This window comes from Echinops telfairi, unplaced genomic scaffold (assembly GCF_000313985.2).
Source record: "Echinops telfairi isolate 266 unplaced genomic scaffold, ASM31398v2 ScPeMD7_60;HRSCAF=208, whole genome shotgun sequence".
NCBI classification, from domain to species: Eukaryota; Metazoa; Chordata; class Mammalia; order Afrosoricida; family Tenrecidae; genus Echinops; species Echinops telfairi.
The window spans coordinates 20,275,929-20,303,467 of record NW_022103958.1 but is presented as its reverse complement, the minus strand read 5'-3'; the positions used below and the strand labels follow the sequence as shown (position 1 = coordinate 20,303,467).

At 40.1% G+C, this 27,539-nt stretch overlaps 1 protein-coding gene across 2 annotated transcripts in view; it reads left to right on the top strand.

Annotated features, from left to right (window-relative positions):
- Window positions 1–27,539, top strand: part of ELP4 (elongator acetyltransferase complex subunit 4) — a 255,782-nt gene that overhangs the window by 157,222 nt on the left and 71,021 nt on the right. Inside the window, exon 10 of one of the 2 annotated variants that reach the window (XM_045291038.1) lies at window positions 998–1,064. The exons of the other annotated variant lie outside the window; for it this stretch is intronic. Within the exon in view, the coding sequence (XP_045146973.1) occupies window positions 998–1,054 (57 nt within the window). The 3' untranslated portion in view covers window positions 1,055–1,064. Of the gene's footprint in view, window positions 1–997; window positions 1,065–27,539 lie in introns of those variants that run through there. 2 annotated transcript variants of the gene reach the window in all.

Below are 27,539 nucleotides of genomic sequence, written 5' to 3'. Positions count from 1 at the left end.
AAAGGAGCACGTTGTGGGTTCCTCGAGATGCCAACGCTGCCGTTTTGCCAAGGAGTAAATTGAAAAGCAGAGAATTCTTCCGGGAAAGGTAAAAAAGTTGGAAACACCAGCTTCAGAAGTGTACAACCCTAGATGAAGGCTATGCCAAACAATAGCTTCACATTTCAATTATTTTGTTTAATAAAGGCTTCTATGATTTTGTAGCAATATTTTGACTTATCCTCATAAAATAATCATGTTTTAAAAGAAACAGATGGATGCTGTATAGAAAGAAACTAGGATTGGTGTGTGGGGAGATGGGGTGCACCTCTGTGGAGTTGCTAATACTCTTGATTTTGATCTTACTTTTAAAAATGTGAAATGAAATTCCAGATTATACACATGTAAAGTGGTATTTTAAGGCATGCAACTGAAAATTCCTTTCCAGAAATTATGCAAAAAGAAAAGTTCAGTATCGTGCATAAAGTTTTATTCAAATAAAGACATCTTTAAAGTCATTAATAACCTACTCATTCTGTCCACTTTTACCTACTACATATCTCCAATTCCCTAATTAGTGGAAATGATTTTCAATACAATGGTGCACTCACTTGAAGAAAAGTGAATTGAATCCCAAATGTATAGCAGAAGAGTTGAAACAGCAGATTGGAATACAAACTTTAATAAATTGGTAAGACACATGAAATGAAAGCACTTTGATTTCATAAAGTTTATTTTTAAAGATACCGTGTTTCTGTCTGTACTGATGATTACAGCACAATACATATGTATTTTGAAAATTGCATTGTGAAATGGTTTGTTTTGTGGTTATCACACAATTTCTCTCTTTTGTGGTTAGCTACCATCAAGTCAATTCTAACTCATAGCGACCCAACCAACGTACAACAAAGCAGAACACTGTCCGGCCCTGTACCCTCGTCACAAGTATTCCTATGTTTGAGGTCATTTTGCAGTTACTGTGTCGCTATAATATAGTTTCTTTTTCTGCTCCTTCTAGGCTTATCAAAACATCAAGGCCAAGCTCACATGTGAAAATATCATAGATAACTTTTAATATTTCAGAGGTCTGTAATTTCTCTTGATATGTATTGGTTCTAATTCAAATAGGATTATTACCTTCTCAATACTGATAAATCTGGTCTGCTTTCTTTATCCCAACCTGACTTTTAATTCTAGACACTACCTGTGTAGATGTGATCTCTCATTTCTCATTCTTTTTATAGAGTGACTTCTAATCTTCTTAATTATGTATTTATTATAATTAGATGCAAGCATAAACTTTCTGTTCCAGTTTCTTAAGTAGGAGAGAAAGGAGGGAACAGCCTGAGGAAGTGCAGGATAGCCAGTTTTTCTTTCTTTTGTTCTCCCCACTTGATCCCTGATTAGAATGTTGCTTTTTCACAATTTAATGTTAGACTTAGTATTTTTCTATTATTAATCTTACTCTAATACTTTCATTAGTGGTATAAGGTAAAAAACATCGAGGTTGCACCAAACCAAATTATGCATAAATACTAAATGGTGTGATCTTCATGAATGCACAGGAGTAAAAAAATATTTATGACATAAATATGTAAAATCATTATTGAATAAAAGGAAGAGTTGACAGCGTGTTGGATAAATGTGAGATATCGTAACAAATGATTTTTAAATGAGGCCATCTGTTAAAGCTCGCCGATGCTCTGAATCTGGAGCAAGAGGTTATTTATGTTTTCACGCAAATCAGGCTTTAACCAAAATACTTTGGAAAAAAACAGATGCCTTATAGAAATTCATTATTCCTCAAATAATTACAACCCTCTAAATGTTAACATCCCTCCCTACAAAGAATAGTATTATGCTAATACTGTTTATATATGTGAATGTGAAATTATTGTATCACTGCTGCAATGTAATGCCGTGGGTCCTCCCCACCCCTACCTCTCCCTCCACCCTCAGGAGATACACGCCTGCTTACCAGCACCAATTTTCTACTTATTTAGCTACAAATAATTGACCTTTGAAAGTCATCACCCAAGTTGTTGCATTTGAACTCAAATCTAAAGAGAATCAGAATCTTTCAGGCATTCTCTCTTCCCACTCTTATGGTCTTTTTGACCTCCCAGCAAGTCTTACCGATTCTACTGGAGTGGAAGAAATTCCATAATAAAACACGGCCATTGTGTCTTATTTCATTGGTGCTGAAGATTTCATGCAGTAAAGAAAACAAGAAGATAACCATTTTATATTTATAATGTAAACAGCCCAGGTATATACCATAGGTCGAGCGTACATCCAGTGCTTGTTGAACAAGAAGAATTAGTAATGTTTTGATAGGAAATGTACACCCAGTGTTACTGATGTTTTAGTAATGTGCATCATCACTCACTTGTAAAGAATGAACATTATGCGTAAGTGCATAGAGACAGGGTCCCGACCTTCTATATCTATGATGGGGCTTCAAAAAGTCTATGAAAAAATTCTGTTATCTCCTAATTCCATTTTTCTATGAACTTTTAGAAGCATCCTTATAGACTAGATCAACTTGAGTCCATGTAAAAAGAAAACAAATTGGTGTGGGCTAGAGAAACAATGGTGGTGGAGTGGTTATGTGTTGGGCCGCTAATTGCTAGGTCAGCAGTTCAAAATCAGTAGAGACTCTGCTGGAGAAAGACACCCCACTCTCTTTTCTACTGCTTACAGAGTTCCAGGCTCAGTTCTCCCTGTCCTAGAGCCTGGCTGTGAGTGGGAAATAACTCTATGGCAGTGAGCTTTCAGAGAGAAGCTGTCGAGGAGCCTTCCTGCCTGCAGCTCTTTGCAGCACTGAGAAAGCAGTAAATATGAATGCAAACTAATATTTCAGTCACTCTGGCTTATGGCATATTGTTTATCTTGTCACAGAATGGGAGGATACATCCCATTCCCCTGGCAAAATTCCTTGCTGGGGTTCACTTTGGTCGTTTGAGAAACTTGGATGGACACACTTTTCATTTAATGTATTGATGAAAGCATCATTACTTGGTGTGTTCTTGTCCTGTGACAATTGGCTCTTACTTACTTAAAACTAGTAGTTTACCTACTTGGGTGATTGAGCCCATTTCTCTTTCTTTGGGTTGATAAATTTGTCAGAATGGAGGTTAGGGAAGGGTCTGAGAATCACGACTGAAAGTCTGGCTTCTTCGCCGGGTAGGCAGTCTATATATATCCTAACCTACTTGCTTGTTCTATAAAGCACAGTGGCATAGTGATTAAGAGGGGGGCTCTGCAGTACAACTGCCTGAATTTAAAACTCGACTCTACCACTTATTGGTAAATCCCTTCTCTCTGCCTTGGCTTTATCAGCAGTAAAATAGAGATCATAATAGCACCATCCTCAAGGCTGAGCACAGTCCCAATGGAGGGGTTGTTGTGGTAATGGGGTTTTATCAAACCAAGCAGCATTGCTCTGCTCATGGAAGCGTACAAAAGTGCTCATTGGCTGGCCATATTTTACCCACTACCCTCGTCTATAAGGAACCCATGTGTTACAGTGGGTTCCACGTTGAGCTGCTCGCCACAAGGTCAGCAGTTCAAAACCACCATCTGCTTTGCAGGAGAAAGATGAAGCTTTATGCTCCATGAAGACTGACAATCTTGGAAACCCACAGAGGCGGTTCTACTCTGTCCTAGAGGGTTACTAGAAGCCAGAATCAATTGGATGGCAGTGGGTTTTGTGAATGACTATCCTCTATAAGGGGCTCTGGTGGCACTGTTGGCTAAGCCCAAGGTCAGTTAACCCCAAGGTCAGTGATTCAAGCCCACCAGCCACTCCAGGGGAGAAAGATGAGGCTGTCTGCTCCCATAAAGATTGATGGCCTCCGAAACCATATATGTAGTCTCCATGAGTTGGAAGTGACCCAGTGGCAGTGATGGGTACTGTTTTCTGTATACCAGGGGAATATTGATATCAAAATGGGGCTGCTCTCATCAAGGAAAGAAACCAACAATGCCATGCACTTTCACATGCATCATCATCCTTCACCTCAAACTAGGCCACCCGTTTCTTTCACCTGCAAGACACCTAAGGTTCAGGGAGAACGCCTTACTTAAGAGAAATGTCTACTGGACAGAAAAGCCAAGACTCCGTCAGAGAAGTGACTGCCGCCAAAGCCCATCTGTTGCCACATCACAATATGGGTTAAACTGCCACCAGGTGGGGCATAGCGCTTTTCCTTCCCTGTACCTTCCCAGGTGTTCCAGATAAACGAGGACCTGGGCAGCAGGCCCAGCACTGGGGCCTGGCCTTCCTACCAGGGGGCGAGAGGACACACAGTAGACACTCAGAGATCTGGCCAAATACTTCTTTTTCCTAAAAACTATAGTCTTAACTTTAATAATGCCATGTTGGCTTACACTAAAATATGAGTTTCTGTGGAAAAGTATCAAAAGAAGCTCATAGATGAGATCAATTAGTTATGCAGTTTTAACCTCTACCATCTTGTGCTGAATAGGAGTTACAAAGTCTGAGTTCATGCGGAAGCCTAACTCCAGTAGCTTCCTACCCTTACTCTCATTTTGATCTTTTTCCATTTCTTTCAAGAAAATGTTGGTCGTGGTCAAAGGATGAAAGCAATAGAATTTTACTCTTTGAAAACAGGAAAGTCATATGAGTGATCATTCTTTGCCACAGAGGATAGTAATGTTAATATGAGTAAGGAAGGCACTTCCATTGGAGAGCCTTTACAAAAGGATCTATTGACAAAGCTTAGTTATCTATAGTGTGTCTTTTTTCAGACTGATACACAGCTATATATGTTATTATTCTGCTCAGTGAAAGCATTTCCTTGCGTTGCAACCCCTCCATGCTTATCCCACGGATACCAGTCATTGAAGAACCTATTCGCCATACCTCCCATTCTTCCAGCCACATGTATATCTTCATACAGCTGTGCACTTAGGTCTGTGCTCATCACCCGTGCTTCTATACTTGTTTTTGTTTTCTTCCCAAGACTCTTCCACCAACTAGTTCTGTAACCTTGGGAAAGTCAGCTGACCTTGCCGAGCCTCACCTTACCCATCTTGAAAACCAAAGAGTTCATAACAATGTATTTAGTTATTATGTGTCAGCTACTGTACTAGATACCTCACATGTCTTATTTCCTTTAAATATAAAGAAAATTGGGGCCAATAAGCTCAAGTAACTTCAGTAATGATGCACAGGTTTCAGACACACTTTGGTTTGTTTCAAAAATCTTTGCTTTGTGCACTATGAAAGCCATCTACCTTCCCCATCCACACTTCTTCTAGGGCAGGGGTCAGCAAACTTTTGAGAGGGAAGAACCAATCCTGTCCCTCACAACAATTTAAAATTTATTCAAGGCCACAAATGTATTTTCAAAACAAATGAAATCACTATTATCTGACTAATATCCTTAAAATTGTTTTCAATGTTACTTCACAGTGACGCGTATATACTGAAAGAGCCGCATATGACTCAAGAGCTGGAGTTTGCCGACCCCTGTTCTAGAGCATTCGTTTGGAGAAGGAAGTTTTTTTACACTACTCACCCTCCACACAGGCTCCCCTTCCCTACCCCAGTCCCAGAAAACTGGACGGAATGTCTTCTGCCCTGCTGGATAGTTGTCAGCCGTCTCTCCACCCTAACATAGCTCAGGGACAGGACACACTTGCATTGGGAACAGTGGTTTGATGTGGATTCTCAGGGCATGTATTTCAGGACAGATAAACCCCTCAGCAACAGTAATGGGAGTAGCAATACCATGAGGGTAGGGGCAAGGTAGGAGAAGAAGGGGGAGAAACGGGAAACCGACTACAATGATCCATGTATATAACCCACCCGCCGCCCCTCCCAGGGGAACAAACAACAGATATGTGGGCAAAGGGAGACAGTGAAGGGTGTAAGACAGTGAATATATCAAAATAATAATAATTTATAATTTATCAGGGGTCCATTAGGGAGGAAGGTAGGGGAGGGAAGGCTAAAAGAGGAGATGATACCAAGGGCTCAAGTAGAAAGAAAATGTTTTGAAAATGATGATGGCAACATATGTACAAATATGTTTGATACAATTGATGTATAGATTGTCATAAGAGTTGTAAGAGCCCCCAATAAAATGCTTTATTAATTTAAAAAAATTTTGAGGCCACAAATCATTGTTTCTGCCTCCATTCTTCATTCAAATGTCAACTTCCTTGCCCCCTACTAGGCAAACACCTGTTGCCTTCTAGTTTTTGGTATTTCTGTGTAAACAGATGCTTTGACAATAATAACTGGTTCACTGCTATCCTAAAAAATTATTTTTTAAATCATTTTATTGGGGGGCTCATACAACTCTTATCACAATCCATACATACAATCCATTGTGTCAAGCACATTTGTGCATTTGTTGCCATCATCATTCTCAAAACATTTGCTTTCTACTTGAACCCTTGGTGTCAGCTCCTCATTTTCCCCCTCACTACCCCTCCTCCCTCATGAACCCTTAATAATTTATAAATTATTATTATTTTGTCATATCTTGCACTGTCTGACATCTTCCTTCACCCACTTTTCTGCTGTCCATCCCCCAGAGAGGAGGTTATATGTACAGCCTTGTAATCAGTTCCCCCTTTCTACCCCACCTTCACTCCACCCTCCCAGTATCACCACTCTCACCACTGGTCCTGAGTGGTTCATCTGTCCTGGATTCCCTGTGTTTGTTTCCAGTTCCTATTTGTACCAGTGAACATCCCCTGGTCTAGCTAGATTTGTAAGGTAGAATTGCGATCATGATAGTTGGGGGAAGGAAGCATTTAAGAACTAGAGGAAAGTTGTGTGTTTCATTATTGCTACACTTCACCCTGACTGGCTCATCTACTTCCTGTGTCCCTTCTGTAAGGGGATGTCTAGTTGCCCACAGATGGGTCCCCAATCTGCACTCCCCCTAATTCACAATGATATGATTTTTTTATTCCCTGTTGCCTCATACCTGATCCCTTCGACACCTCGTGATCACACAGGCTGATGTGCTTCTTACATGTGGGCTTTGTTGTTTTTGAGCTAGATGGCTGCTTGTTTACCTTAAGACCCCAAATGCTATATCTTTCGATAGCCGGGCTCCATCAGCTTTCTTCACCACATTTGCTTATGCACCCAGGTGAGCACACAATGATATTATTTTTTGTTCTTTAATGCCTGATAACTGATCCCTTCAACACCTCGTGATCATACAGGCTGGTGTGCTTCTTCCATGTGGGCTTGGCTGCTTCTGTGCTAGATGGCTGCTTGTTTACCTTCAAGCCTTTAAGACCCCAGACACTATAAAAAATTATTTTTTAAGTGGAAAACTTGAAATAAAATTAAATCTGTTTTGTACACAAGGGACGGTATATGTCAGGGTTATATCTTTTCACCATACTTTTTTCATCTGTATGATAAACAAAGATCTGAGTAGTTGAACTCTTTGAAGAAGAATGCAGCATGAGGATTAGAGGAAGACTTATTAACAACCTGCTCTATGCGGATGGCACAGCCTTGCTTGAGGAGGAGGACTTCAAGCACTTGCTAATGAAAATCAAAGATCACAGCCTTCAGTATATAGTACAACTCAGTGTAAAGAAAGTCAAAATCCTCACAACTGGACCAATGAGCCCCATGACGATAAATGGAGGAAGTTTTGAAATTGTCAAGGATTTCATTTTACTCAGATCTACCATCGAGGCTCATGGAAGTAGCAGTCAAATCAAATGATGAATTGCACTTGGCAATTGTGCTGCACAAGATCTCTGGAAAGTGTTAAAGAGCAACTACATTTTGAGGATTACGATGTGCTTGACCCAAACCATGGTATTCTCAATCGCCTTTTATGAGCATGAAAGCTGGACAATAAATAAGGGAGACCAAGGACGAGTGGATGCCTTTGAATTCTAGTCTTGGAAAAGAATATTGAAAGTACCGTGGACTGCCAGAAGAGCAAATTAATCTAGCCTGAAAGAAATGTAGCCAGAAGGCTCATTATAAGTCCCTCGCATACTGCAGACACATTACAAGGAGTGACCGGTGCCTGGAGAAAAACATCATGCTTGGGAAAATAGAAGGTCAGCCAAAAAGAGAGAGACCCTCAGCAACATGGATTGACACCGTGGCTGCAACACTGGGCTCAAACAGCACTGAGTGCAGTTCTTGGCAGGACTGGGCCATGTTTGGTTCTGTTGGAGATAGGCTTGTAGATAGGTCGATGTCACCTAGCAACAACAAAAGGCCAGGATTTATTGCATAGCCCAATGAAGGTTTCAGACTGGATTCTACTCTTGCCCCACCACTTACTAGTTATGTCAAGGTAGACAGCTTACTTTACCTTTCTTCTTGTCTGTAAAACTAGAACAAGAATCACGTCATCATCATGGGATGGCCATGAGGAGAAACTGAGAAAATGCTCTAAGAAATTGGTATAGTGACAGTAAATATTAGTCTGTAATAGTAGCAGCTGAGATCTTCTTCACTGAGCGGATTATCCCATGGAGTTTCCCATTTGAGCCCTTTTTAGGAACTCTCTGAGTCTTATCTCTAGTCCTAGAATTTCAGTAAGGGAGGCTTGGTGGCATAACGGTTATAAATTGGGCTGCTAACTACAATGTCAACAGTGTGAAACCATCACTTGCATCTCAAGAGGAAAGATGAGGCTTTCTATTCCTGTAAAGAGTTACAGTCTCAGAAACCCACAGGGGCAAGTTCGACCCTGTCCTATGGAACACTATGAGCCGGAATCAACGCCATGACAGTGAGTGAAAGGACTGCAGTGCTTTGGAAATGGTTCTAATCCTTCCAAATACCAGGAGCCCTCTCATACATGAAGGCTTAAAAATTCTTCAACATTAAATTGCAGCTGCCGCTGATATTTCAGGAAGTCCAGCAAAGCAAGTCCGTACAGATGTTTAAAACCATGACCAGTCACAGCTGCCTTCACTTTCACCGACCCCTTTCGAAATGTCTCTTCTGTTGCGGGCCTTTTAATTTAGAGCATGGCCCCAAATGAAATGGCTAATATATATATATTATGTTTTCTAAGTCTGTTAATTCTCTAAGAATAATTGGGGGCTGGGAGGAGTGGAAATGAAGCCCTGTTACATAGTACTTATTTGTTTGGCTGTGGAGTCTCTGGTAGGGCTATGGTCAGAACCCTGGCAACACAGTCGTTAAAGTAAAGGCTGTTAAGTAAAGGGTCAGGACTTCAAACCCACCAGCTGCTCCATGCAACACATGGCAGTCGGCTTCCCTCGGCAGTTCCAGGATAGGAAACACTGTGGGTACAGGGTAGCTCTGAGTCAGAACCAAGTGGAGAACCGTAGGTCTGGTTTGGGAGCATGGTGGTAATGAATGCTTACTTTATGCAAACTAGACTGTATCTGTTAACGGACACATTACTGTCAAGAAAATATTACTTGTCTTAATTATCAGTAATGAAGCAGGGATAAGCTGCTCACTTAGATATAATATATCTAATGACCTTTTCAGTTAGAGGTTGTGATGGAAGGTATCAGTTTCACAAATGATGCTTCATTCAGCTTCTGGCCTTTGTGTAGATTAATGTTTTGTGGATGAGTTTTAAAATCAGGCATAAATTGTGTATGGTGTTTAAAATTGATTTACTGTCTTGCTTTCAGTACATCATTTCCTCATTTATAAAGCCTCAACTTTATAGTCAAGCTTAAAGAGAAATAACCCATAGTAAATTTAGAATTGTCCCTGCCTTTTTAACTCCACCAAATAAAAACAGTATACATATTTCTACTTATGTAACCTAAGAACATACTTCATGACTGAAGTTTCTTTGTTATTTCTGAATTTAAAAGAGCGAGCATAGTGTTTATAATGACAGTTTTGAACTAGAAAGACAAATATTTTTAATACCATGTTCCTAATTAGATTTTCCGAGGTAGTACAAAGCGGGTAATTTTGATAGACTGTATGGTATTCCTAATCAAGCCAGCCTCTTGGTGAATAACATGAATCTTATCTCAAGGTTTTGAGACATTGTTCAGGAACTTCAATTTAGCCTTATTCAGGTGGATAGGATGCTGTAAGTAAAGAAGTAAGCAGTTAGCTGTGGGGTTGATCAGACAGGGAAATGAAACACGTAATCAGGGTAATAAATAATGTCTATGTATAGTGAGTTTCAAGAATTTCAAACCACAAGACCCTTTTTTTATACAAAATTTTACTCAGAAGCCCATTAACTAATCAAATAAAATTGTAGCTGATCTGCTTGAATTGAAGGATTCCAAGAGTAACCTGAAGAAATCCAGGAGCAGAATTTTGATACGAGGAACCTAATGATTGCATTAGTCATATACCCAAGGACAGGAACAGGCCATCTTTCTCATTTTCATAGGTGCTCCGCTTGCTGCCATGGGTTGATTCCAACTCAGCAACCCATAGGAGAGGGTAGAATGGCCCATGTGCATTTCTGAGACGTCAACTCTTACACTAGTAGATTGTCTCATCTTTCTCCCTTGGAGCGACTGGTAGTTTCAAACTGTTGACCAAGGTTTGCAGCCAATGCATAACCACTACAGAACCAGGGCTCCTTTTTTTTAGTCATTTTATTGGGGGCTCTTATCACAATCCATACATCCATCCATTGTGTTGATCACATTTGTACATAAGTTGCCATCATTTTTCAAAACATGTTCTTTCTACTTGAGCCCTTGGTATCAGCTCATCCACCCCTCTCGCTCATGAACTCTTGATTTATTTTTTCATGTCTTACACTGACCACTGTCTCTCTTCATCTGCTTTTCTGTTGTCCATCTCCCTAGGAAGAGGTTATATGTAGATCCTTGTGAGCGTTTCCCCTTTTCTCCTCCCACCTGCCCTTAACCCTCCTGGTATCACTACTCTCATTATTGGTCTCATATAGAGGGGCTTATCTGTCCTGGATTCCCTGTGTTTTGAGCTCTCATCTGTACCAGTGTACATGCTCTGGTCTAGCCAGATTTGTAAGGTAGAATTAGGGTCATGATAATGGGGGGAGGAAGCACTAAAGAACTAGAGGGAAGTTGTATGTTTCATCAGTGCTACACTGCATCCTTACTGGCTCTTCTCTTCCTTGTGATCCTTCTGTAAGGGGAATGTCCAATTGTCCATAGATGGGGTTTGGGTCTCCTCTCCATGCTCCCCCTCTTTCACATTCATATGATATTTTTTTGTTCTGGGTCTTTGATGCCTGATACCTGATGCCATCAACACCTCATGATCACACATGCTGATGTGCTTCTTCCTTGTAGGCTTTGTTGCTTCTCAGCTAGATGACTGCTTGTTTGTCTACAAGCCTTTAAGACCCCAGACACTATATCTTTTGATAGCCGGGCACCATCAGCTTTCTTCACCACATTTTCTTATGCACCCATTTTGTCTTCAGGGATCATGTTAAGACGGTCAGCATCACAGAATGCCAGATTATTAGAACAAAGTGCTCTTGTGTTGAGGGAGGACTTTGAGTAGAGGCCCATGTCCGTCTGCTACCTTAATACTTATATGTACATAGATCTATTTCCCTATTGTTATATATATTTATATATATTCATGCCTGTATTTAGACCTCTATAAATATCCTGTGCCTTCTAGTTCTTTCCTCGATTTTATTTTAATTTCCTCTCGTCCCACTATCATGTTCAACCTTTATCTAGGTTTCAGTAATTCCTCTTGGCTACATTGCACTTAAATCAAGCCCCACCAGGCATCATACGCCCTCCTTGCCATCGATTTTAGATCACTTGTTGTTCCCTTGTCCCTGGGTTTATTGGCAACCCCCAGGGGTCCTTTTAATGGTTGAGGAACTTCAATTCTAAAGATAACATGTAACGAGCCTAAGCTCACAAGGTCAAGAAAATGCTGTGATCTAAAATCGAAAAATGTATAGTGCTTCTAGACATAGAATCTTTTCCCTATTTCCTGTTATGATTATCTACTAGGACAAATAATAAATTGTGAAAACTGTTTATAAATCAATTTCTGCATTGACCTTTGTATAGCAGAAAATGACAAATAAGCCACAGATCTCCATTTTCAGCAGTATACTAAACTCCTACCTAATGTTAGCCTTTCTGGACCCGTTGTGCACTTTGGAGCACTGTGGGGTGGTGGGTGCTGATACTCCAGAGCTGTGCATGATCAGGTCAGCAAAACAGATATTTTCCCATGCTATTTTTAAATTCTTTCAGTGCCTCAGAGCCTTGTTCGCACATGGTGTTGCCTCTAATTAGAACTCTGAATCTAACAACTCCCCCAGCCTCCTACCACAGACTTCTCAACCTGGCTTACTTTTTCCTTCAGGTTGCGTTTAAATGCCATGCTGTCTTCCAGGGCTTCTCAAATCCATCCACACCTAGTCTGGATCAATGACCTCTCCTTTGCACCCTCATAGCCTCCTGTACTTGATCACACAGCATTGCTGCAATGACTTTTTATCGTCTCCTACACATACTCCGTTCCAGGAGTACAAAGACCCTGACCGCCACACGCATTGAATCCCCACAGCTAAGCAGTTGCAACATGTGGCTAGGGCCCTACAATTGATTAGGGAAGGACCCAGGCTCTACTACTCCTCAAAGGCTATTATAACATGCCAAATGGTCCTAAACTGGTTTCTGGTTGAAGTACAGCCTCTGATATCCTGGATGATTTCAGAAGAGTTACCTCTAGGTCTGTGTTTCCCTTTCTAATAATGATAATATCTAGTGTGCCTGGCATTTGATTCCTTGTAATGAAATGAAATGTTTTACTACATCAAAGCTTTCTTCTCAGTTTCTGAAACAGGATGGTCTTCATTTTGGTATCTTACTTTTTCTCTCCCACTGAAGCCCACTGCCATCAAGTTGATTCTGACACCCAGAAACCCTTCGGAAGGTTTCTGGAGACTGCAAGATCTTGACAGACACAGACACCCTCCTCTTTCTCCTGTGGTGTGGCTGCTGGGTTTGAACTGCCAACCACTAGTTAATGCCCAACACTTCTCCCACAGACCACCATGGCTCCATTTTCTCCTAAGTCCTGAGAAATTGAATGATGGACCACCTCCTTTATTTACAAATAACCCCAGGAGCTTTTAATGATGAGGGCACAGTTTGAACAATGCATTAATAGTTACCCTTTGAAACTCTAGGATTTTATTTCATCTTATCCTTGAGAATGGTGCTTATATATGCATAATTTCAGATGTACCTTATAATAGTTATAGGAGTCCTGGTGACATAGTTGTTACATGCTGGGCTGCTAAGTGTAAGGTCAGCAATTTGAAACCACGAGACAGACGGGACTTGCTACTCCTGTAAAACATTACAGTCTCGGAAACTCAGGGAGCCAGTTCTACCGTGTCCTGTGGAGTCACGATGGGGCTGCACCAACTCAATGGCAGTGGGGTTGATGGGATTATCATCTACAACAATATGCTTAAACTTGTTTCTGTCAATAATAAAGCATTTAAATAGAGCTAACCAGGGTTCCATGAAAAGGAATATTATTTGTCCAATTAATGATACTATTTTTGCATTGGCAGAAGCAACAGGTGAGGTGAATAGGATGAGGTTATGAGGTAAGCAAAGCATCCCATTCTTTTTTTTTTCCAAAAAGTTGAAAAAGAAAAGTTAAAGAGAAATAACACATTAAACTGATTTACTACAAATGAAAAAAAATGATTTTTTAAGGACTTTTGGGGAAAACAGTATACATAGCCAAAAAGCCGTTTATATTTAACAAAACTAAATGGTCACATTTTCAAGTAAAGCACTCCCTGGCATTTAACAGCTGTTATATCTGAATCCGATTTGAATAGTGTGGTGTAGGCTCCCCAGCTGTGGCGGGGGTGGTTTGTTAGTCTGATCCAGTATAAAATATGCATAGTATACTTAAATTTGAAACTTTAAACATATATTTGTGAGTATTAAACCGATAAATTTTAGTCCTGTTTTCAGTCTATTTTAGAGAAGCCCTTTATCCTTCTGTGAGTTATTTATTCTTCTCTACTCATATGGTGGAGCAACTTTTAACTAATAAAAATGTGCTTATAAACTCTTCATTTGATTCATATCTTTTTTCCTTGTGTGTTAATAATGAACAGAAATATGCACCTTCTCTAAGCTTAAAATTGCCTTTGGTATAATCATAAGGGCATTTAAATGAACTTTTTCTCTATTTTCCTACCCAATTCTTTGGCCCAACAGTATTCTTTGCTCTCACAATCATGGGAACGGAAGTAAATAGTTACTTAAAATGGTACTTCTCAAACTTGTAAGTCTAAAATGAAAACATGGTTAAGATGAAAGTGCACATAACCATGTAATTAAGAATTTGGTGAGCAAAAATGTAGTCATCAATTTGTACTGTACAATAAACATCACTTGAAATTTGAAAGAGGTAATTTTAGAACAAATCAATGAATGTTCTTGGTTATGTACCATATACATATGCACAATCCACACATACACGCACATAATGAAGATAAATGTAGAAACACTTGTGGATCTATCTATATATGTGTGTTCATATATTGGGTGCATACTTCTTTTTCTTAGCATTATCTTCTGGAGAGCTTAGAAGCAGCGACACCCTAGGGAACACTGAAATCCAAGTACTGGAAGGGGAGCAAGAGAAGAGAAGCCCTTGGAGAAATCCCTGAGGGTCGGGCTGGGGCATGTAAGAGTGAGGGTGGAATCTCTGCTGGGAAGTGAAGCACACCTGAGGAAGATGTCCCAGGAACATATGAAAACTTGCAGAAGCTTCCTCTCAGTAGCCAAAGCTGGAAATTTGGACAGCAGTATAAGTAACTATAGAAATCAAAAATTGCCCACTGAATAAAATATAAATAGATGAGGGCTTTCTCGTATACACAGATAGATAGATAGAAAAAAAGAACTTCTTCCATACAGTAGAATACCAACTAATTCGCATTGAAGATATAATAAAAACATAAAGTTACCATTTGGCAATCATCATGTTGCTGTTCATTGGTATGGGTATTGTTCCAGGCACTGGTTCCTCTTGATAACATGTCCAGAGTACATGAGAGGAAGTCTTGACATCTCTTCTAAGGAACATTCAGGCTACGCTTGTTCAAGACAGATTTATTCTTTCTCTGGCAGTCCATAGTATATCAAATATTCTCCACCAACCCATCATTCAAAGGCATCAATCCAACGTCTATCTTCCTTATTCATTGTCTAGCGTTTACGTGCATGTGAGGCAATGGAAAATAGCATTGCGAGCCTTGAGTCAAGTGCATCTTAGTCTTCAAATTGATATTTTTGCTCTGGAACATTTTAAAGAGGTCCTTCATAGCAGATTTGCCCAATGCAATATGTTATTTGATTTCTTTCCCCTTTTTAAAATATTTTTATTTTAATTTTTTTATTAAAGATCACTTTATCCAGGGCTCTTACAGCTCTTATAACAGGCCATACATCATTTGTATCAAGCCTATTTGGCCATATGTTGCCATCATCGTTTTCTAAACATTTACTCTCTATTTGAGCCCTTGGTATCAGCTCCTCTTTTTACCCTCCCTGTCCCCCTCCCACTTTCATGATCTCTTGATAAATTATGTTATTATTATTTTCATATCTTACACCGTCTGCTGCCACCCTTCACCCACGTTTCTGTTGTTCGTCCCACTCAGGGGAATGGGGTGTTATGCATGGATCATTGCAATTGGTTCCCCCTTCTTCCCCTCCTCCCCCCACATTCCCCCTACCCTCCTAGTATCACTACTCCCATTTCCGTTCCTGAGGAGTTTATCTAACCTGGATTCTGTGTGCCATGAGGTCCTATTTGCACCAGTGTGCATGCTCCATACCAGAACTGAAAGGCAGGACTGGGGTCATGATAGTGGGAGTGCGGAAGCCTCAAAGAACTAGAGGAACGTTGTGTGTTTCATCGGTACTATACTACATCCTGGTTGGCTCATCCCTTCCTGGTGACCCTTCTGTAAGGGGATGTCCTATTGTGTACAGATGGGTTTGAGGTCTCTGCTCTGACCCCCTCATTCTCAACAATATGTTTTTTCGTTTTGCTTCTTCTGATGCCTGTTACCTGATCCCATCAACACCTCATGATTGCACCAGCCTGGTGTACTTCCATGTGGGCTTGTTGCTTCTCTGCTAGATGCCTGCTTGTTTAAATTCAAGCCTTTAAGACCCCAGATGACATATCTTTGGTTAGCCAGACACTATCACTTTCTTCACCACATTTGCTTATGCACCTATTTTGTCTTCAGCGACCATACCAGATTGTTAGAACACAGAATGCCAGCTTGTTAGAACAAGGGTTCTTGCGTTGAGGGAGGGCTTGAACAGAGTCCCAAAGCCCATCCACTTCCTCAATGTATTGCCATATAAATATATGTACATAGGCCAATACATCTATTTTAATGAATCAATATATTTATATAAGTGCACACCTATGTTTACACATCTATCTATAGCTTTGCTTCCTAGACCTTTCCTCTGTTTCCTTTTACCTTCCTCCTTTCCCACCATCATGCTCGCCCTTCTTCTGCCCTTTAATAATTCCTCTCAGCTAGTTTACTGTTGCTCCAACACCACTGGGATCTCTACGTCCTCCTTGTTATTGATTTTTCAATTCCCTAGTTATTCCCCTTTCAATGGCATTGTTTGTTTACTCCTCTCTTACCCCAACTCCTCCCCCCCGTCCCCTAGTCCCTCCAGAACCGTCAGCCCTGTTGCTCTCTCCTCAGGCTTGCTTTCCGTTCCTATCTTATGTAGGTTTTGTCTCCGTTATTGTTGTTTTGGGTGTGGTTTTTTTTTTTAAATCATTTGATTTCTTGGCAGCTTACCACCATAGGTGTTCCAAAAGCAATCCTTGGCAATATCAATCTTCAATTCTCATGATGTTGCTCTTTTGTCCAGTTGTGAGGATTTCTATTTTCTTTATGTTGAGGTCTAATCCCTACTAACAGCCATACTCTTGTATCTTCATCAGTAAATGTTTCAGATCCTCTTCTCTTTCAGCAAGCAGGATTGTGTCATCTACGTGATGCAGGCTGTCCATAAGCGCTGCTCCAACCCTGATGTGTTTTTCTTCATGTAGTCCAGTTTCTCGAATTATTTGCTCCGCGTTCAGTCCTCAAGGAGATGGGTTGATACCATAGCTGCAACAATGGGCTGGAGCGTGGGCACAATTGTGAGGATGGCGCAGGAGCAGGCAGGGGCTGCATAAGTTGGAACAGACTCAGTAGCACCTGACAACAGCCACAAGAGCAGAATGAATAAGAATGGGAAAGGATACCATGCTGCCATAAACCTATCCTGATTTTAAATCAGGGTTGTTCTTATTCAAATGCTGCCTTTTCGTCTATGTGCAGGTTCTAGACACATAAGCACAGTTAAGCATTCTAGAATTCCCCATTTTTCACAATAATATCTATAATGTGTTAGGAGCCACCCAGATGAATGCCTTTTCATTGCCACATCCCCTAATGAAGGTCCCAAAAGCTTTACTCCATCCAGGTCATTGAAGTCAACTCTGCTTTCCTCTTTTTTACATTCTTATTGTGTGTGTTTTTTAATGACCTTCTATTCTACCAATAATGATGTTCTCCAGGGACTGATCCCTCCTAATAACATGTCCAAAGTCTCACCACCCTTTTTTCTAAAGAACATCTCTGCTGTACTTCTCCCAAGAAACACTTATTTGTTCTTCTGGCATTCCATGGTATAATCATATTCATTGCCAGCTATACAATCCAAATGCATCCATTTCTTCCATCTTCCTGTCTTATCGTCCAGGTTTTGCGTACATATGATGTCATTAGCATGTCAGTCAAGTGTGCGCCAATTTTCAATCAGATACTTTGGAAATGATTTTAAATCTTTCAAATACAGGATTCCTAAATTTCCTATAAGTTTTTTTAAGAAAATAATCAATATAAAAATACTTTATATCTTTATTGGGAAAATTAATATCATTCATATAAAGCATTTAGCACAGTGCTTGATACATGTAAAACACTCAAGAAATCCCATTTGCTACAATTATCCCTACATGAATTCACACACCAAAGCTCCCTTCAGTTTGGGGTTATCTTTTTGATGCTACATCTATGGATTGCCGCATACAGTCACTGCCTCCAGTCTCTATGTTTGCTTCGTTTACTTGACTTGCCAAGCATGACACATGCAGCAGATCCTCTAGCTCCTCCTTTGCTCTCTGTGATCTCCTTCAGCCTCTCAGGCTTTGGCTCAGTGGCTTAGTCAACACTCTTGCTAAGCCAAGGTAACAGAAAGAAAACAAGCATATCGTGCTCCAGTGATTCTGTGGGATAGCCTGGTTCATTTGTCCCCCAAAGAACTAAGGCAATTGGATATCTTTCCAGTGTCTTTATTTCTGTCTGCTATGGAACTATTCCTTGTAAGCAATTATTACTGACCAGTGTTTCTTGAAGTATGAGTGTATTATTTTTAACATAATGCAGTGCTTCATTCAGGTTTGATTTGGTTACGTAATTGCTATTACCATCACCATTTTATGGAAATATAAAACCATGACCCAAAGGAACCTAAAAAAAATTGTCTCTTCAGTTTCTTCTTTCTAGGTACCTTGTGCCCAGAAAAAAAAACCTGCACCCAAATTCACTGCGGTCTATGTCGACTCATAGTGACCCTCTAGGACAGGGTAGGACTGTCAGTGTACATTTTTCGAGGCTATAATTCTTCATGGGAGTAGAAAGCTCTGTCTTTCTCCCAGGGAGAGGTTGGTAGTTTCGACCAGTTGGCCCTGTAGGTAGCAGCCCAATGCATAAAAATGACTTCACCGGGACTGTGACTATCTAGCCCATCCTAGGGCAAGCGGATTTTTCTGATGGTCATTTTTGTAACTGTTTTCACCATGTGATATTATTTTAAAGAAATCAAAAGTATTTTCTGATTTAAATAGAAAGATTTTTTTCTTTTAATCACTAGGTACACTTTCAAAATAATTCTCAAGTTGCTTGAAACTAAAGGACAAGGACATGGTGAGGTGGAAAAATAATTTAGAACAGCTAAGTATATAGCTTTCAATGTATATGACCAAAAACTTAAAATTCAAAACCATTCAATTCACTCACATATTCAGCATTTCCACTTAAGCTAGAGCACACTTCTGAAATCTGATAGTAACAATATTGTAAAGTTTAATTATATTTTTATGGCCCTTGCCATCTGTGTGTTTGTTCTGCTTACAATAGCAATAGAGTGTTCAGAAAAGAAAAGTGGGGGGAGACAATATATTTAGTTTGCCATGAACTGTCTTATTACAAATGCATCAGGGCAAATTAGCTCTTATCATGTTAGTTCCCATCCCAATATTGTAGATTTTGTATATGTTTGAAAATAGAAACAACCCTCCGCTACTGAAAAGAACAGACATGGCTGCTTCATGTAACAGAAATAATATTCCTAGGGTTTTTTCCTGGTTTTTCTTTCTTGAAATCAATTCTAATTTAGATGAAAGAAAACCATCATGTGTGACTCAAAGATTCTTCAAGTATTTAATATAAGTGTTTGACTCAAAGATGATTTGATGGTGTGTGAATCTAAGACTTGTGAAGTTACTATGTCAAAATGTACCCTTATTTAATTGCTGAATCTTTAAGAACTGTACACTTTTTAAGAACTGTAAACATATTTTTTAAATTATTGTGTACATACTTGAAATCTTACTATTTTGACATTTTAATAATATCTCCCAAAAAAATCTTGCAAAGTTTAAAGTTTCTCTGCAAATATAATCCAGTTATTATTACTCAGATGAATAAAAGATAATAATGGTTATGTTTAAGTTTTAAAATTTTATTTCAAAGGGAAAAATATACTACCATTATCAGATACCTATTGCTATATTTAGGGTCAAGGAACAGGTATTAAAGTAATCTTTGTGTTATGTAAGTATCATAAGCCAGCCCCACTAGCATCAAGTCAGTTCTGATGATTCAGTATAGGATTACGAGACTGTAAATCATTACGGGAGCAGATAACCTCATCTTTCCTTTGTGGCGTCACTAGTAGATTTGAACCACCAACCCTGTTAGCAGTTAATGTCTACCTGACAGGACCACAAGGAATTCCTAAATATCACAAAGATGAATATTGATTGAATACCACAAATGCTTTATATGCTGCATGTCAATTTTTCAGAATAAAGTATTTCTATACATATATACTCATCTTCCACTTGTAGACATGGTTAGGTTACAAGAAGATCAAGAATTGCAGCCTTCAGTATGGAATATAACTCAATGTACAGAAGACCAAAAGTCTCCCAACTGGAGCAATAGGTAAAATCGTGATCAGTGAGTTGTCGAGGATTTTCTTGCTTGAATCCACCGTCAATGCTCATGTAGGCAGCAGTCGAGAGATCAAAAGAACATTGCAGTAGGTAAATCAGCTGCACAAGACCTTTTAAGAGTACTGAAAAGCAAGGCTGTTACTTTGAGGACGCAGGTGCACCTGACCAGGTGTTTTCCATTGCCTCATATGCATGTGAAAGTTGGACATTGAATAAAGAAGATCAGTGAAACCCCAATGCATTTGAATTGTGGACTGCTAAAAAGACCTACATCCAGAGTGCTCCTTAGAGGCTAAGATGGTGAGACTTTGTCTCACATTCTTTGGATGTGTCGTCAGGATAGACTAGTCCCTGGAGAAGGACATCAGGCTTGGTAAAGTGGAGGGGCAGCAAAACAGTGAAAGACCCTCGAGGAGATGGACTGACACAGTGGCTGCAACAATTGGCTCAAGCCTAAGGACGACTGGAGGATGGGCCAGGCGGTGTTTCGTTCTGTTGTGCATAAGCTTACTACCTTCGGCAACTAACAACACCCAACAACAGGTTCCAAAGACCACTTTGTAAAGTGGCTGAAGTTCTAAGAAACATCAAGATCAAATGCCCCTCGGTTCCCTGGAGTCATTTCATGAGCAGCTCTTGGTGCTGCTCCCTCCGCTGTAGCCTCAGGCTGTGGCTGCTGCTCTCCTGTGGACCTGGCTGCTTGCCTTGTGCCATTTCAACCTCAGTGAGAGTTGGTTGGGTTAAGGTTTTCAGCTAGTAGGAGGCCTGCCTGCACCCACCTGCTCAGTGTTCTTGCTCACTACTGAAACGCCCACCCACCTGAATGCTCCCCTGAATGTCCACCTGAATGCCACACCTGAATGCCCACCTGAATGGCACACCTGAATGCTCACACACCTGAATGTCCCACTGGCCCTGTGCCCCTACACTGGCTGATCTCTTCACCCCTGGGGGCCTTCTTGCAGACCCCAAGCCAAAGCCACAGTGCAGCTCAGACAGTAGGGCATCCTGCATACCTGACATTCAGTCAAGTTAAGGAGCATTGATATAGGCATCCAGTTTCTTTTTTCTTTCCTCTCTGAACTTAATTTGCATCCATAGGAAGGATCAAAGACTCGGGAGGCTCTCTCACTCACAACACATCAGGTGATTTAAGTATGTTTCTTCCTATTGTAAATGTGCAATCCTGATGAAGAGATAGTTGAGAAGCTAGAATTAGAGGTATTATGTAATAGTTAATAGCATGTGTATCTATGATTTTAAGGAGCACTAGTGGTGTAGAAGGCTGAACATTGGGCTGCTAACCACAAGATCAACAGTTCAAAACAGACTGTCATATGGTTCTGGAGATCAGATGTCCAAAGTTGGTGCGTCCTGGAAACTCACAAGGAGAATCCACTCCTTGCCTTTCCCAGCCTCTAGTAGCTGCCAGCATTCCTTAGCACACGGCTGCAGCTCAGCTACTGCCATCACAGCACCTTCGTTCTGATTTGGACTCCCTGCCTCCATGTCAGAAGTACATTTGTGATTACATTGGGCGCAGGATAATCTCCCCATCTCGGGTTCTTTAATTTAGTCACATCTGCAAAGTCTTTTTGGCCATAAAAAATAACCTATACATAGGTCCCAGGGATCAAGATGCAGCAAGACAGCGAGTGATGTAATAGGACTCTTCTATTGGTGGTCTTTATGATTCTCACACAGTCATTGGGTGGAATCATATCGATAAGGTGTATGGAAACTGAAATGACTCGGGTAATGTGTCTGCTGGGCGAGGCCATGATGATCAGTGTTATATTGTTGCCCTCCGTTCTTTGGTCTTGTGCAATTATTCCCCGCGTTATGGTGAGATGGACATCATACCCTGTTTGAAATGTTTAAAAGCAAGGGCATCGCTTTGAGGACTAAAGTTCACCTGGCCCAAGGTGTGATATTTTTCATCACTTCATACGTACTTGTAAAACCTGAGCAATTGGTCAGAAGAAAACCGGGAAGGATTGATGCATGTGAAGCGTGGTGTTGGCGGAGCGTACTGCCAGAAGACAGCTCTGTCTTGGAAGCAGTACAGCCAGAAGGCACCTTAGAAGAAAAGATAGTGAAACCTCCTCTCTTGGGCTTTGAACATGTTATCAGAGGGACCCAGAGAAGGACATCGTACTTGATAAAGTAGAGGCTCGGTGAAGAAGAGGAATCTTCTCACAAGGTAGATTGACACGGTGGCTGTAACATCAGCCTCAAACAAAAAATATGGTGGAGGAGTGGACAGTGTTTAGTTCTGCTGTGCTTAGGGCGGCTATGAGTCAGAATCAACTCAATGGCACTTTAACAACATGTATGTGGTTATGATTCTGTTTGGGAGGCAGTTCTATTGCTCTATTAATGAGGTAGGATTAGAGTAGAATGTATCTTGAATTACCCACTACCTGACTGGAGGGTGTGACTCAAGTCATACCTTACCCCAGTCACCACCCTTCCCACCCTGATGAAAGTTGTGCCTTTAATGGAGTCACACCTTTGATCTTGGGAGAGATTTTAAAAAGAGCAAGATCAGCAAACAGAGGGAAGGGGACCACTACCATTGAGAAAGAAGAGCTGGGGTGCAGTATATCCTTTGGATCCAGGATCCCTGCACTGAGAACTTCCTGGACCCAAGAGACAAAGAACTGAAACACCGGAGCAAGAGATAGTGAGAAGCAGCAGCAGAACCGGGGCCAGCTGGACTCAGCACAGGGGCTTCCCTCCACAGTGAAGACGCTGAGCATCTTCAGGCAGGAGGCTTGCAGTGAGAGTGGAATGCCTCTGGGCATTTGGTGGAGCTAAGCTTGTTGGGTGCCTTTGTGCCTAAATATACTGTACTGTTGGGGGCGGCATGGTTCTGGGCACTTATCAGTGGAGCTAAATGGATTTGAACACTTACAATTATTGAACAGTAATTCCAGACAGAAGCCACACTTGCCCAAGAGGCCAAGGGGCAGAGAGAGGCCTGTCTGGGAGCAGGGCTGAGAAAAGGCTGTCACTGAAGGAGGAACTATCCTAGTCTAATCCTGAACTGTAATCTGTTACTACCCTAAGAAGCCCCTGACCTGTGAGTGTGGTTTATGAGTTCTGTGTGACCACTGGAATGAATTACCAAATATAAAATACCACATGAGGAGAGATGGCTAGTGTCCTATTGGTGAAAAAGTTGGAGAGAGGAGGTATGTCCAACTTCTTTCCTGGGAATCAGCTGGTGATCGTGGTGATTATACCCCCCTCTGAAGTTAGAGAGGGTCAGACACTGCCTCCATACATTTTACAGACATGGACAGCTAGGCTTAAGATACATTACTTCGCCTGCCATGCATCCTTTTACTTTGGGGGTTGTGGTTCCTGAAACTTAGCATTGTTCTCTCCCACCACGTACTAGTCCGTCTTCTCAGAAGGCCATCTACGTTGTCCTCTGTCCACATAATCTTTCCCAGAGTAACTTTTCCCACAGGGAACACTTCCATAATCGCTCACTGAAACAATTATCTCCTTTTATATATTTATCCTTAACACTGAACACTTTTGTTATGTTTCTGTGTACTAGTGTGATACATTGGTTGAGATCTTTCATCCAAATATTCTTTTTAAAATCTGGAAGGGAAAATACAATGAATTAGTCACTATTTTCTTCTGATTTTTGTTTTCCTATCACCTATTTAATAAGTGTTTATAATCAGACATTGTGTCAAGCACATTTGTACGTTTTTTATCAGGTTTATGTCTAAATATTTTATGATTTATTTCCTCCTCTTGTGGATAGAGTTCTTTTTTACTTCATTACACTTTTGTTTTAGTTCTTTTTGTTGAGATTTGGGTGATGTTTACGAGTGAATTGGTCTTCCAACCAACACTTCATAAACATTTTATTTTGTGAAATCGATGTCAGTCCTCACAATGTAACAATGTATTTCCCACTTCATCCTTGGGCTTACTGCTGGCTTTCTTTTCTATCCCTCCCTGCCTTCGGAGCTTAATTCCTGGGCAAATGCTGCCCTTCCGATCTTGTTTGGTTGATTGCACTGAGGAGTGTGTACCTCCCTCGTGTTGTTGTTCACCTTACAGGCTGGTCTATTGTTGTATTGATCCATAACTGCTGATCTTTTATGCAACCACCTTATTGAGCCATCTCATTAATTCTAATACTTTTCAGTTGAGTATCTTGGATTGTGTAAATAGAGGATCTCATTGTCCACGAATAATGATCATCTGTCTTCTCTTCTAATATTTATGTATTTTACTGCATCCATCAGTACTTTTAGCATAAGGCTAAATATATTGGTGAAATTGGTCTTTATTTCTGATTTTAATATAATTTCTTATATTTTCTATCATTAATAAAAGAAATTTAATATTTGATAGGCCCCCATGTATTAGGTAAGAGAAATTCCCTCCTATCTTCTAGCTTAGTGAAAGCTTTTTCATCTATATTGTGTGTTTGGTGAATGTTTACAGTGTGGTTTAGATTCCCATCCAACAACTTCTCTGTATGTTCTCCAGTGTTATTGGTTGCATTCTTTATAATGTGTGAGCATTCTCAGTATTTCCATTCTGGTTGTTTTATTTCCATTCATCTAGTTCCCTGCCCTCTTCTATTCTCATCTGGGTTCAAAAGTGTTTAAACTAGCACAACTCACTGACATTATTCTTTATTTGGTGAGCCAACCTGTTATTTAGCAAAAAGGTGGCCTTAACGGCTAATTATCGGTAAGTTCACAGTATCTCAGGGCAATGTTGTCATGGAACCCTCTACTCTCAACTGATTTAGTAAGCCTTTTTTAGTTTGGGGTGTTTGGGTTTTGTTTTTTAAGAATTTGAGGTTTTACATTTTTCTCCCATCGTATCAGGCTCCATCTATTGTGGCTCTGATTAGAACGACCAGTAATGGCCAGTAGCTGAGCACCATCTTGTTTTTCTAATATCAGATTAGATGAGGCTAATAGTATAGACTATCAGTTCTGGTGATTAGTGATTACACATTGGCTAACCTCTGAAACCACCAGTCACTGTGCTGGAGAAAGAAGCTTTCTAGTCCCATAAAGAATTAGAGTTTCAGAAAACCCACAGGGGCTACTAGTGCTACCCTGCCCTTGAGGGTCGCTCTGAGTTAGAATCAACTCAATGGCGGTGGGCTTTTTGTTTTATTACTCCCATAGATCAGTTTTTTCTTTGAATTTTGGGATTAGTTCTTTCTTGTTTGTTCCAGACAAGTGGAAACCAATAGTTGTATCTTAGGTGGCTGCTCCCAGCTTTTAAACCTGAGTTACTTAAAGCTTTGAATCAAGTGAATTTTTGTTTGTGTTTTTTTTTCTAATTTGAGTCCTCTCCTTTAGTCGACGAGTACAGTATATTCGCATTTTGAGACGCAGATTGTTTCTTCCCTGTCGTTCTTTTCTTCTTCTGCAATGATTATTAGAAAGATGTTGGAGTTTCTAAATCTAATATCTAAATCTTTTCACTGCTTTCCAATATTTTATTTTTGGTTCCCTTTGATTTACCTTCTGGGAGAATCCATCTTTCAGCTCACTAGTTCCCTCCCCAATTATCAAAAGTTATTTTGATCATCATATTTTTATTGTCCATGTTTTCTAATTAGTTCTTTATAAAGCAGCTTATGTTAACCACTTAAAGATCTTAATAAAACTTTAAAATCTTCTTTGTGCTTTACAAACTAGGTATGAGTGTGGTTGTTTAAATAACTGCAGTGTTGATTTTCTTAAATGTGGAATGATTCTTGATTCTTTGTATTTGAAGTGATGAGTCACTCCTGTGTGCCCTATTTTAATGTGCCCCCAGAGGTTATAGGGGATGGACAGAGTGTATTCCCAGGTGAAGAATGCCAAATGTTACCATCTCAGAGTAAGTATCTTTTTTGCCTCTAGGGGGTTTAGTAGCTATCTGGTGTCATTGTCCTGTCATTGTCCTGACAATTACATATTTTTAAAATCTCTATCAATAACATAGGCACTTGGTGGTATACTGGGTTATGCATTGGCCTGCTAACCATAAGGTCAGCAGTTTGAAACCACTATCTGCTTCATGGGAGAAAAATGAGGCTTTCTACTCTCATACTGATTCACAGTCACAGAAACTCACAGGTCATTTCTACTCTGTGCTATAAGGTAGCTTTGATTCAGAGTTAACTCAATGGAAGTGAGTTTTAACAGTAACATACACCAGTAGATTTATTACTCCATACTTTATTCATACACTCATTCTAATATTACTGTACTTTTCTCATACCTCATTTATTCATCCTACAAGTATTGAGACTCTTCCTTTTCCTGTTGCTTATGCTTAGTGTGATCCTATGGGCAGTTTTTTTCTCTAGTCTTAAAACACAATAAAGCCAATAGAGAACTGTATTGCATTTAAACTTAAAGATCTCAAGAAAAAACTCCAAGCATCATTGCGATATTAAAAGATTCTATCAGCAATATATTGAATGATGCAGGCAGTATTAAGATGGAAAGAATACACAGTCACTATCAAAAAGAACTTGTAGCCATCCCACCATGTCAGAGGTAACATATGATCAAGAACCAATGGTTGTGAAGGAAGAAATTAAGGCTGCACTGAATATATTAGTCAAAAACAAAGTTCCAGGAATGGATGGAATACCAATTGAAATGTTTCAACAAACTTTCATGAAATGCTAGAAGCCCTCATTTATCTATGTTAGGAAATTTGTAAGACTTTATCAATTGACTGGAAGAGATGCATATGTGTGTCCTTTCCAAAGAAAGGTAAGCCAACAGAATGCTCAAACTATAGAAAACTATCATTGATGTCACATGGAAGTAAACTTTTCCTCAAGATCATCCAACAATGGTTGCATCAACAGGGAATTCCTGGAGGTACAGGCTGGATTCAGAAGAGGACTTTGGACAAGGACTATCATTGCTGATGTCAGATCTGCACTCAAAGCAGAGAATACCAGAAAGATATTTACTTGTGTTTTATTGACATTGCTACAAATGCATTTGACTGTGTGGACCAAAATAAATATGGGTAATCTTAAGAAGAATGGAAGTTCCAGAACAATTCATTGTGCTCATGCAGAACTTTTACATGGATCAAGAGGCAGTTGTGAGAGCAGAGCAAGTGAATACTGCAGTTTAAAATCCGGAAAAAACAAGCGACCATCTAGCTCAGAAGCAACAAAGCCCACATGGAACAACATATCAACCCGTGTGATCACGGGGTGTCGAACGGATCA